Genomic DNA, 13,583 nt, shown 5'->3' on the forward strand with positions numbered 1-13,583 from the left:
GAAAGTGTTGTCTTGCTCATATATCCTTTTTTTTCCCCTATTGAAAGATAGTTGAAGGTTGATTATACAATATACAATCTAAAAAGGCAAAAGAAGGAAAGGCAGTAGCAGGTGAATGAAAGAGTCCCAGCTCAAAAGGAAAGTAATTTTACTGCTGAAGCTGTATATGTTTACATGATCTTTATGAGCAGAATGAAGCTTTTTGGTCAGCTGAAGCTCCAATGGTGAGGCGACTGACTGTGTACACTGAGCTCTGAAGGACCAAGGCAAGCTAAACCTTTTCTTACACTCGCTTTGGACTGAGAAATAGAATTAAGAAGCTTCTTCCTAAGCAAGTTCAGAGTCATACAGGAGTTTACAGTAGATTGATGTTTTAGTGTTCTGAACTTCTGGTTGTTTGAGCTTAGGTGTTTAGTACTATGTGATTCTGTCGATTAATTCTGTTTTAACGTTGAGCTATGTTTCTGATAACGCAACATTTTGTTACTCATTAAAGTCGAATTGTCAAGGTGCATGGATATAAAATTTTTGAAAACTTATGGGGTAGCTATATTGTACTTCGTAAAATATAACAATCCAATAAATGGTCCAACAACTTAGGCTTTATTATTTATCCATTTGTCTACACTACAAGGAAAGTGAAGCTTCATGCACCAATACATACTTTAGTGAAATGTTAGAATTACAGTTTGAGTCTTTTAACATCTCCCAATACTTTTCTATAATATCTTGGAAATTTCCTTTCTTAAAAATACTCCTTTTACTCTAAATAAAACCCCTTTTAGGAAATAACCAAAATATTACCGCCGCCGTGATCACGGCTAAGGCAAGTTTTCAAAGTCTCACAGTGGCACTACTAGAAAACAGCCCATCAACGACGGAAAAAATCCGTCGGAAAACCCTGAAATTCCGTCGGAAATGGCCATTTTCGACGGAATTCCGTCGGAAAGCGTTGTCAGAAGACCCTTTGTAGGTATTTTGTGATATTCCGTCGGAAGAGACCTTTCCGACGGATTTTGTGTTGTTGGAGTCAAGTTTGACTTAATTGTAAAGTCCGTCGCAACATTCCGACGGTCTGAATTCCGTCGGAACCTACAACCTTCCGACGGAATATTCCGTCGGAAACCACTATGCTTCCGTCGGAAAGTTTAATAAAAAAAAAATAACAGCCCCCCTACCCACTGCCCACACCCACTACCCCTAACCCACTGCCACCCCCTAACCCACCACCCACCACTGCCCACATTAACCAACCCCCACCACCGTAACCCACCCACACCCTTAACCCCAACCCAACCCCCACCACCGTAACCCACCCACACCCTTAACCCCGACCCAACCCACCCCACCACCGTAACCCCACCAAACACCCTTAACCCACCCCCTAACCCACCACGACCATCCTAACCCAGATTCACGCCACCAACAACCACGCCACCAAACCCATGAAACCACCCACAACCGTAACTAACCCTAGCCCACGCCACCAAACCCCACGAAACCACCCACACCACTAGCCCACACGTCATACACACACACTACAACTAATAGGCTCAAAAATTTCAAAAAAAAAAGAAAAAATACTCAGAAAACCTAAAAATTAAAAAATAAACATACCTTGAATTGAAGAGGGCTTCGAATTTCACCATGAAAACGGTTTAACAAGGCCAAATTCGGCCATGAAAAGTCTAGATCTAGACTTTTATTGGTCGAATTTGGCCTAATTAACCTTTAAAATAACCAAAATCGACGAATTTGGCCGGAAAATGCTCCGTTGGGTCGAAGAGAAGAAAAAGGAAGAGGAAGGACGAAAGAAAAGGAAGGACGAAGGAGAAGGAAGGACAAGGAGAAGAAAGGAGAAGAGGAAAGACGAGAGGAGAGAGAAAGATCGAAAAGAAAGATGAAGGAGGAGGAGATAGAATGAAGGAGGAAGAGAAGAGGAGAGGAGAAAAAAGAAAAAAGAGGCGGATGAGAGGAGAGAGAAAAATAAGGGTTTCCGGGTTTTGTAAGCATTTTTTTTTTCAAAATTCCGTCGGAATAGGGTAAAAATCCGTCGGAAATTTCCGACGGAAATAAATTCCGTCGGAAATTTCCTACGGATTTAAACTCCGTAGGAAATTAATATGTTCCGACGGATTAATTTTCCGTCGAAATTTACAGCCTCCGAAGGAAAATTCCGTCGGAAGGTATTTCCGAGGGAATATTCCGTCGGAAGCAGTAAACTCCGAGGGAAAAAAAATCCGTCGGAATATTTTTGAAGGATTTTCCGTCGCAACATATATTTTCCGACGGACTTTTTGACAGACCGAAATTCCGTCGGAAAATTCGAATTTTCCGACGGAATATAAGTCCGTCAGAACGATTCCGTCGGAAATAGGCCTATTTCTAGTAGTGTGGAAGTCTAAAACAAAAACCAACTTTCGAAAATAAAACTTAAACTTCAGTTCACAACCTCAAAACAAAAATAAAATAAAACATTCACAAGTTGGAACCAATTCAAACATATGGCCTTTCTTAAATACCAATTCAAAACAAACATAATAATGTTAGTCCATAAACAATAACCAATAATTCAAAAATATTAAAACTAAGAAACATAACAAGTAACTCTCTACACTCTATCCCATCATTCATTCTTCAAGTACCTGTTACTTCCTCTTTATTCAACCCTCTACTAACCATATAAATAGGTCATAGTAGGGCCAATTCAAAGGAAAGCCAAACACAAACACAAAAGTACGAATCACCACATATGCACCACACTAACATGAACATCCTAACATCAAAATAAAAATAATAATTAAAACATGCTCGCCACACAATCACAAGTCAACTTACCTTTGATATTTTAATAATAACTAGCAATATTAATTATTAATAATAATTTTGGATTAAGCATCGAACGGGTTTTCTTCGTTGAAAATAGTCCATAATATGGAGCTTCCAATTAAGGAGCTACCCCAATTGGCACCTACTATGTCACACTTGGTGACGGAATTCCAGTGCATTAATTATAAAAAAAAGTACAGTATCATGTACCCTTGTAGAAGCTATGGTTAAATATAAAACCCCTAACTCTCCCCATATGTTCATACTCAAGGTATATGTGTTTCAAGAGTTTTGGTGCGTATCCTCTTACACTTTTTTAATAATAAATGGGTGAGAAATAAATTCATGAATCATGATCAATAATTCTAACTTTAGCTCTTTAAGTCATATATAAGCCTTGCTTATTAAATACATGCTTTTCTGATACTTGAAAATAAAACATACTTCCATGATTCATACATACTCAACTTATATCATGCCTCAAATAACATATTCACATGTTTGCATAGCAATTCATGTTCAACCAACATCAATTCCAAGCATATAATCAACCAAACATGCTGCTAACTCATCACTTAAATCATACTTTACAAATCCTAGCATGATGCTATGCATACACAAATATTCTTGTGCACATACGTACCTTGAATAATACCTAAACTCGGCCACACTCGCTAGAAATCACCTAACTCAAAGCTTCCTACAAATAAGAATACATAATTATAATTAATCCACTATTCTCACAAATTTCCAGCAACTATTATACTCCTTAAACCTTACTAATTAACCCAATTTATTGACATAAAAGCCTTAAAACCTTTTATTTAAGTGGGTACATCAAATCCTTTCAAAAAGACTTAATTTTTTATGACTTAAATAAAATTCCAGCAAACTTATTTAATATTAAACATCACTAATAGACTAGAAAATTATATTTAAATCATTAAAACCTTTTCCCTTTTTATGGGTAATCAAACCATAACTCAATAATTAAAAAGGTAGTGTGCATAGATAAATTTCAGCATTAATTTACGGGTTTTAAACTCATTAAAAACATGTTTAAACCATTAATTAAATAACAACATCAACCTAGGATCAAACCCTAATCATAAACATTAAATTCCCAAATTTTAGGGTTTGTAAATTGGGGTTTTTGATTGAATAAAAATCTTAAAATTATATAAATAATTTAACAACATCAAATACTTAAAATCAATGCCAAAACATAATCAAAATCATACTTTAAATTAATAAAAACAGTAGAATTAAATTTGGAAGAGAAAAAGAGGTTTTTTTTTTTTAATACCAAAACACCAAAAACAAAAAGGGGAGAGAAGGAGAGGGTGGCCAGCGGGCAGTTGGCTGCTGCTGTTGCCGCCAGTGGAGCGCTGATGGTCGATGTGAGGGGAGAAGAAGAGGGAGAGAGAGGCGTGGGGAAGAAGAGGAAAAAGAAGAAGAAAAAGAGAGGAAAAATAAGGGGAAAGAAGATAGAGAAAAAAAAAGAGAAAATCTTTGGAATTTTTATGAAATCTGACAATTATGATTTTAGAGTGAAAAATCTTGAGGATTTGAAGTATTTATACTCCCATTTTAAAACAAAAACTCATAATTACAAAACTATCATTACTAAATTCTACACCCCCTTGACTTCTTCCTTTGGGGCCAACTTGTTTGGCTTTTAAGTGTCCTCAATTATCCAACAAGTTGATCCAACTATTAAAATAAAGATACCCAATTCAAAACATTTTTATTGCCTCAATTAATGACTCATATATTTTATGCACACTTACATTATATTTAAATAATTAGTTTCTTTTAAAATGAAATGAATCATTTTAATTTATAAAATAAATAAAATTATTAAAATAAATAATTTATATATATATAAATATTATAAAAATACGGAGTATTACATTTTCCCCCATCTCCACCACAATTTCTGTTGTATATCAGGAAGTACCTAAAGAAGAGTACACCTGAACTTCTCTACATGTGTGTGTTGAACATGCTAGAGAGGGCATGTCGGGTGTGCTACATGCATGTAACACACACCTTGTCATGTGGAGGATGTACAACAAGTGAAAAGAAAAGAAAATAAAAATCATCTATCTGTTTCATTGACAAAGTTTATTTGATCAAGCAAGGGAAGAATATGGCAAGAATGATAACATTTCTACTCTGATTCAGTAATTTGTGACAGCATTTTCTAGTATGTAGTTAGGGTGAGTTTTCCAACTTAAAAGGCTACCTTCCAAACCTGGTTTCCGATTTCATATAGAGAATGGCCTGGGGCTGTGCCTCAGATGCATACTATGTTCCCTAAAGCCCCCCGTTTTTTTTTTTTTTTTTTTTTTTTTTTTTTTTATATCAGCATGAGCTTCAGAAATATGGTGCAACCTTTCTTTTTATGGGCTTCAGAAAAGTTTTCCGTTTCTTCTTTAGAAGGACCTTTGATGAGTGGACAATCACTCCACATTTTCACTTGGAACATTCATCTATACCGTCTTTGGAAGGGAATTGGGCTTGTAATGTCTATCATATGATGCAATATACTTCTTTTTCGTACCATACACACGATCTTCATACGAATTCATGCATGTTTCATGCGTGTACTAAATGTTTTGGTCCAATCCGGATCCTGCCCAAACTTGTGGCAGGCAGACTAATATGATATTACTCATCTGGTGCTTAGTACACTCATACCCTTTCTCTCTTTAGACTCTCTGTAGTACAATTCTTTGACTTACACATCGAAGGGGTAATCCTGGGATTATCCTTATTTTATAGGTTCTGATTCACTTGGACAGATCTCCCTCTGCTCTGACGCTCTACGAATAAACTCTGACATCAGAGAATTCTTGTTATACAGACTTAAATCTCACCGGAAAACACAGCTGATATTTGTTCTAGTTAATTCAATGCTGAGAAGAACGCAAGCTATCTTTTGTAGTAGTATGTTTTATGTTCTCTAAATTTACAAGATAAATACAGTTAATCATTGATAAAATACTCAACCTGGTCTAAAAATAACACACTGTTATGACTTGTTACATACTAGACTGTTATGGGCTGATAGTTAATAACATCCTGTTACAGTGGAGGCTGAAAACCAAGATTTAGTCTGGAGTGGCATTTTAAGCTGTATAGTTTAGTGTACAATAAAAATTTGAGTTGGTACTGGATTACTTGTTCAATGTCACTCCTGCGGTTCATTTCGTTATAAGTTTTTGGATCAAAGATGATATATATTGCTAATATATGGAAGTAATGGCTTACGCACTTCCAAATTTACTTAGATAATTGACAAACAGAACACAAAGTTACAGCATTGGTGTGATCATCATCATCAAAATGCTCACAAAAAATTAAGCTTTTGATATGATGGTCTAGTGCCCTATATGTGTCATCACTAAACTAGAACCAAATAGCGTTTGCTTCAATAAGCATATCTCTAAGGGATCCATTAAGGTGGGCTCCAAGCACATCCTTAGCAGAGCCCACAAACTTGCCACCAATAAACACTGCAGGAACAGTAGGGCTGCAGCCTAACTGCTGTAGTGCCCATTCCATTTCTCGGCCTCTAGCCTCTTGGTCTAGCTCATAGACCGCGGGACTTGCACCGAGGTCATAGAATAGTGTACTGATACTGTGACACATACAACATGAGCTCTTTGTGAAGATCACTGCTGCCTTTGACTTTGCCAACTCACTTAGTCTATCCATTATAAAAATTATTACAAGTATTAAGATGAAGAGAATAAACTTGTTTGTGTGACTGTGTTTCTCTGAAATGTGTTGTGGTTGAATACTACTGCGGTCTTAGGTATCAATATATATAAGGGGCGCTATGAACCCAGTGGTTGAGGAAAAAAAAACTAGTAGGAAGGATAAGGAACACAAATACTTTAGTTTTTCCTTATATTTTCAGCTTGATAATGACCACCTTGAGATTTACAGTATCAGAAATGCTACTTGTATTCAGCATCAAATAAAGTCAAAATCTTAAGAATTTTTATGGAATCCATATTAATGATAATCCATTGAAGAGATTATATTAACCATTCTTTAAACATGGTATATCTTGATGTCCATTAAGTTTGTTAACTATACTTCATTGGATTATGAAAGAACGTTGTGGCGCGTTGGTTAGCAGGAAATATTCTTCTTTTGGTAGACTAGTCTTTTCAAGGCCGTTATTTAGGTGATATCTTGAAAGATCTACTTCCTGTTTCTTAGCTTGCTAATTTGATCAAATTGCATTCAATACTAATATTGAAGTACCGAAAGTGACAAATTGCATTCAGTACTACTATTTGGGCTGTCACTTAAATAAAATTCCTTAAAGAAGTTGGCTGAACTAATAATTGTTGTCACAGCGTGTAAAATTCATTATTTTCTGGCATCATATAGTCTTGTTGGCAACTGAGCTGATTAATCGAAATAGCATAATATTGTGGTGGACAAAGAAAATAAAATTGTTTGAAAATTAGTAACACAAAAGAAGATTAATTCTTCTTCGTGCTGTATTTTTCCCATGTTGTGCATCTTATCTTTGACAATTGACATAGTAATATATTCAAAAGTCCAAAGCTGAGTACAATAATAATCTGAATGTCATTTATCAGGTATGAGAAAACACAAACTTCATCTGTAGTATTAGCAGAAAAAATGTGTTCCTTTGTAAAAAAAGATTAATTCTTCATGTTTTTCATCTGAAATTTCTGAGGTTGATCTTTGGTATACTAATATCTGTAGAACTCTGAAGCTGAGTATGTTAATAAACTTATTCTCGATCATTAGTCAGGTGTTAAAATTAACACTTTCATTTTTATTACAAGAAAAAAAAAATAAAAAAATAAAGATTTTGTTCTTTTTGAAACTTACCTATCCAAGCTAAGAAAAAAATCTCTTTGCCCTTTGAGAGCAGGAGTGATCAGCCAGTCATTATACTTGCTTACGCACGCAATTTGTTAAATTTGGATAAGGCAATAACCTTTAGAATCGTCGATGAAATGGCTGTTATTCTTCATCCCATTCACACACATCAAAAGATTCTTGATGTTCCTATGCATGCATATGCTCAACTTTCCTATCTTGCCAAACGTTGGAGATGTATTTGATCTCTTATTTTAAGATCGAAATGATAAGAGAAATTGGATGGGATAGAATAAAGTTTTCACTGATCGATTGGAGATGCACAGTTGAGGTACCAAGCTTCTAGCATCATGATAATAAGGAATGTCAACCCACTGTCAGAATAGGAGGCATTAGAGATGCTAAAGAAAGGTGCTTGTGTGACGTGTGAATTCGAAAAATTCTCAATTTTACTTGTGATGAAGAAGCTTCATTCAACTTTTTTTCGATGAGTGGTCACTTGGAAAAGAGTAGGGGTCACCTAGTAGTTGAAGGATCTATGTACATCGATGTCAAAGTATTATATGCGCTCAAGTAAGCTGGAATTGAAGAAAAAAGTCTTAATGATTGGACCTGTGTACCCAATGCTGACATAAGGAACAATCGAAGTTCCAAGGCAAGCGGAAAATGTCTACTGTCAATATAGACCACAAGCAAAGGATGTTAACATATACGAGCTCAATCATCAAAGTTCCAAGGCAAGCGGAGTATGTATTGGACCTGTGAACCAGTTATTAAACATATGAGACGAGTGAAGTAAATATATGAAAGCTGATTGTATAGTGTCTGACCCCATAAAAGCCCCGTGGGATTCCATCCTGATACCAATTGGCGATAGGAAAAGTATCCACAAGATTATGTTTGTTATTTTCTCTTATTTTTCAATGAGGTACAATAATCCCAACTCATTCATGGCTTATTTTTCTAACAATTTCCTTGCAATGGAGAGCAAGGAATTGAAGGAGAGGATGGATTAGATTGTTAACTCCTTTCCACCCTTGGGAAATCGAGCTTAACCCAAGTAAGAAGTTGTAGACACCTGATTGTGTCTCCTCGAAAACCAAACCCAGTGATGAGTACTTTTCACGTCTTTGATAATTGAGTTAGGTGAAGAGTTGAAGAGTCTCGTAAAGTTTCCTTTAGCCTTAACCATTTCTAACCTTTTTCTAAAATATTTTAGACCAAAATCATTCATTTCGTGTCTTCCAAAATCATTCATTTCGTGTCCTCTTTATAAAACGTCCAAACCAATCTATTTTGGTCCATGATCCTGGTACGATTATTAAATAGTTGTATGGGGTTTGAAAAGAGCTTTCCAACGATATATTATAAGCCCAAATCCAACTTATAACGAAGAAGTTAACGTCAAAATACTAAACTGAGCCCGAACCGAGCCTTTACCTACGACCCAATGACTATGTGGAGGGTACATTAACCTTAATCTCATTCCTAAACCAATTATGATTTATTTTAAGCTTCTAGAATCCTCTATAAGGATGTTTTCGATCCTAAATCCCTTAGGATTTATTATTAGCTACTAGAATCCTCTAGGAGGTTCTAATTTATCCTGTTTCTCAAAAAGATAAAGATTTAAAACTTTTATATCAGATAAAACATTTGTTTTATAATGATCCTAATCCCGGACAAATTAGAATACTTAAGAAAATTAGATTAACCCAATTCAATTGGAAATCGGATTCTGTACGAATTCAATCTTTTCAAAAACCATCGTTGAGCGATAGCACCATCGCGCCGCGACAGGGTTATCGCGCCGCGGCAAGGCTGTCGCGCCGCGATGGAACCTGTTTTACTTTGATTCGAATTCTAACTCTTTTTCTGACCCTTCGACCCTCTTTTTTCCTATAAATAGAGGTCGCTTCACCCCGTTTTGATTCACCAACAATCCTCATCTAATCCTCCCCCTAAGCTAAAGCTTATTCTCTCTTTCTCTCTTTTTTCTTGATTTCTAACCTTAGCCTAACATCCCAACACCATACCTCCTTCATGAGCCTTGAATACTCCTAGCTAATCTCAACGTTGCCTTCGATCTCGACGTCAAAGGTTGATAGTTCTGAGGGTTTGGTCCCTAATCTATATTTCAATTCTTATTTGATTTGTTTGGTTTATTTGATTTAATCTTTCTTGAAGTTAATAACGTATGTATTGTTTTGATAGAAAGAGGTACGAGGCATCAAAGTAAGTAATTCGATTTCTTAGTTATTCTTTCGATATAGAAATCATGTTAGGATGTTTCTTTTGATTCCTAGTATCATATTTAGGGTATTAACTAATATTTCTAATATCATGTTGAATTCTAATATCATGTTTAGCCTAATGCTTTGATTTTGTTTTTATTTAGTGACATGCTAGGATTTGTTATTAATCCATTTAGTATCATGCCTAGGATCTTGCTAATAATGTTCTAATCATGTTTTGATGATATTATTACGATGATGATTGTTGTGTCAATTATACATTGCTTGATTATTCATGTATTATTGTTATTTCTTGATCACGCTCCTTTTTGCAGGCTTAAAGGGAATTTTGTACTTGAAATCATGCCTAATAAGATAATTAATAATTTGATTTTCGTTTAATATGATTTTAATTCAAGTGGTCACCAATAATGGATTTATTTGTGCATTAATAATCAACCAACATATATTAAACAAGATTAGGGCTAACTTGTTGTATATATGTTGATCGAAAAGCGCACATGAATATCATAAGAATTAAGTAGATGTCGATTTAGGGTGGGTTCAATCTCTTTTAGGTTGGATTCGTACCATCATCCCCAAATATCCAGTCATGATTCCGGACTAATATGGAGTTAGCGATCTCCGTGATCGTGAATGGGGTGTAACCTTCACACCCGTGAACAGTTTACAAGTTCCTAAAACTTGTTGGGGACTCTTTTATCTTTAGCTTCTTTCTCTTTGGACGCCACCATGCTTACAAAGAATGATCATAGTGGGGCTCAAAGTTGGGTTTGAAAAATTCCCTACAGTTTTTTGGCGACTCCACTAGGGAGGATCTCTAATTTTGATTCCTAAAATTTATTTTTGCAATTGACTTTAGAATGAGTGGATGAGACTTGAAAGATTCTAGATATTCATGTGCGTAATTTTGATTAACATTGTGGCATAAGCATAAAAAGGTTCGCATTAGAAAGACCAACCGAAATGCGTCAAAAACATAGGATTTTTACACGTAGGAAAAGCTGGAAATATCTTTCACAACTAGAATCGAAAAGATACTACCAAAATCGGAAAAATCGTAGAACATAGAAAACTGTCGCGACGCGTTGGAACTGTTGCAACGCATTGGAACTGTCGCGAGATGGCAGGGTTTGCCGCCATGCGACAGCTTTATCGCGACAACTCTTGTCTTCTCGCGACACCACGCCAGGAGTCTGTCTTCTTGTTTTGACCGATTCTAGTACTGTCTCGACGATTCTACTTCCTAATTGAGTTTTTCCTTCTGTTCTGAACACATATGTGTTCTACATATGGTCTTAGCCCCTGGGAATTCATGCTCTATCCACCCTAACAAACGCTCCGTGCAACGATGAGTGCATCCGAGACTGTGAATTCACCAAACCATGGAAGAAAGTCTAACTTATGGGGTCCCATCCACTATGCCAACCCTTCCAAAGGTAAGGCTTCCGCACGATGCATCTGGACTCATAACCATGGACTCTCTTCGGACACCATAATTCTTGACCTTTAGAGAACTAGAGCCATGGTTAGGTTGCAAACTCATTGCATCATGATTGTGACTACTTGTGCACACCTTACTTGTGCATACTCTACTTGTGATTAAACTAACATCTTGTATTGACTTGTGTTTGTAAATAAAGTCTTAATCAACTAACCAAAGACGAAAAAAAGACCTTTGCTTAATTAATTCGTTGATTAATTTGAACTTATAAAGTCTAAATATACTTGACTTAGCATGACTATAGGCTTATACCTTCGAAAGGATTACCGAAAACAAGTTAAATTGATGTTCCATTGATTGGTGCGGATATTTAATTTGTGCCGCAGAACGCCAGGTTTACCGCGTCGCAACAGACCCAGCGCGCCGTGACAGTTCCATCGCTACGCGATGGTTCAGTCTTTTCCTTTCCAAGTCCTCGTGTCAAGTCTATTCTTCATAATTAATCGGATTAATGTATAAATGAGGTCTTAACTTAGTCTTGCTTGAGACTATTCACATATTTAGTCCCATGGTCATCCCATGAGTCTTGAACATGTCACTTTCACTCACGAGTTAATGCACACACTTTGTATATGTCTTTCACCATGACCATATCTAAAGTCTTGTGTGCATTTTTCTGTCATTTTTTTAAGGGGGTAAGTCGGATATTATCCTCCCAACATAAATCATGTTGCTTGATCCCCATACTTGATTCCTAAAATATGCACCCATTATTTTTTGCTTTTTCAACCCAATAAAAAATACGAGTCAATTTGATTCGAGTCATTAAAAGAGTCAATGATTTAATTTTACAGCGCTTGGTCAAGGAGAGAAGGCGCTTAATCAAGGACAACACTTTCGTTCAAGTACTACTCTTTGCTAAACTGATTCGACACAGAAAAAAGTTCGTAATAATGGCCAGTCAACAAGAATTCGAGAAGCTTCAAAAAACTGTGAATGGACTTGCCGAAATGCTCAAGGGACTCACTACTCGAGTCGAAGACCCTAAAAAGCAAGTACCCATTGCAACCATTAAGCGCATGGAGGATAGCTTAAGTCATATATCCAATGACTATAAGTATTTTGGAATAAGTTCTAAGGGAGTCTCAGTGGATAAGGAACTTCTTCTGCAGAAGTTCTCTGCCAATGACATTCCTAAATTCAAAGCTACTGACAACCCTTGCTTCCACTTGAGGGCCTTTGAGACGATTATGGAGATTAAGGGAATCGACAAGAAGATTTTTCCCTCACTTTTCTCACTTTCTCTCAAGCCAGTATGCCAACAATGGTTCTTCTCTATAGGCACTAAGAAAATCGCTAATTGGGATTCTATCACGCATGCTTTCATTAATAGATACAAATATAATATTCAAGTAGAAATCGATCATAGAGAACTTGAAATGCTTAAACAAAAAGAGAATGAATGTTTTACTGCATTCTATAATAAGTGGAAGGAAACTTCCGCTAGAATGATCGAAGTTTCAAGTGTGAAGGAATCTGTAAGGACGTATTAAGAACCTCCAAGAAAAATACCAAAAACATTTAAAATATAAATGCAATTTAAATACTTTCAAAGCTGTTTATAACATAGGTATTGAGATTGAAGATGATCTCGCAAAACAGCAAGCTACTAACAATAGTAACAATAGTGGCTGGAGAGGAAAGAAGAATGACAATCCTTCTTCTTTCAAAAACACCCATTCTAGTAATAATGTTAGTACCTTTAATCTAAATGATGTCCTAGCCATGAATAATCAAGGGCAAAGAAGGCAACTAAGAAAAGAGTTCACCCCTATTGGGATGAGCTATGACACCGCCTTCGATCGACTCCATGCCAAGGGACTCATTACTCCCATTAGACCCCTTCAAGATCCAGCACCCGAAAGTAGATCGCTCAAATGGAATCCTAACGCCCATTGCAAGTACCATCAAGGTAGGGGTCATACTACCGAGAGTTGATGGAAACTAAAAGAGGCCATCCAAGATTTAGTCGATAATAATAAGCTTCCCGTTCTTCCAGCTGGCAAGAAGACCGAGTGATGATAAGCACGAAGCATGAGGCGCGCTTCAATGACAAGATTCATGATTTCTATTCTTATTTTTTATTTCCCTTCCCCAATAAATCTAACACAGGCACCCTC

General features: G+C 36.3%; 1 protein-coding gene across 1 annotated transcript; it reads right to left on the reverse strand.

Moving 5' to 3' along the window:
* Window positions 1–5,161: 5,161 nt before the first annotated feature.
* Window positions 5,162–6,683, reverse strand: LOC110727297 (glutaredoxin-C11-like). Its single transcript, XM_021906860.1, has one exon. It carries the CDS (start codon window positions 6,550–6,552, stop codon window positions 6,244–6,246), a length of 309 nt encoding a protein of 102 aa, XP_021762552.1. The 5' UTR covers window positions 6,553–6,683; the 3' UTR covers window positions 5,162–6,243.
* Window positions 6,684–13,583: the final 6,900 nt, after the last annotated feature.

Source organism: Chenopodium quinoa, unplaced genomic scaffold (assembly GCF_001683475.1).
Source record: "Chenopodium quinoa cultivar QQ74 unplaced genomic scaffold, ASM168347v1, whole genome shotgun sequence".
In the NCBI taxonomy this organism is placed as follows: domain Eukaryota; kingdom Viridiplantae; phylum Streptophyta; class Magnoliopsida; order Caryophyllales; family Amaranthaceae; genus Chenopodium; species Chenopodium quinoa.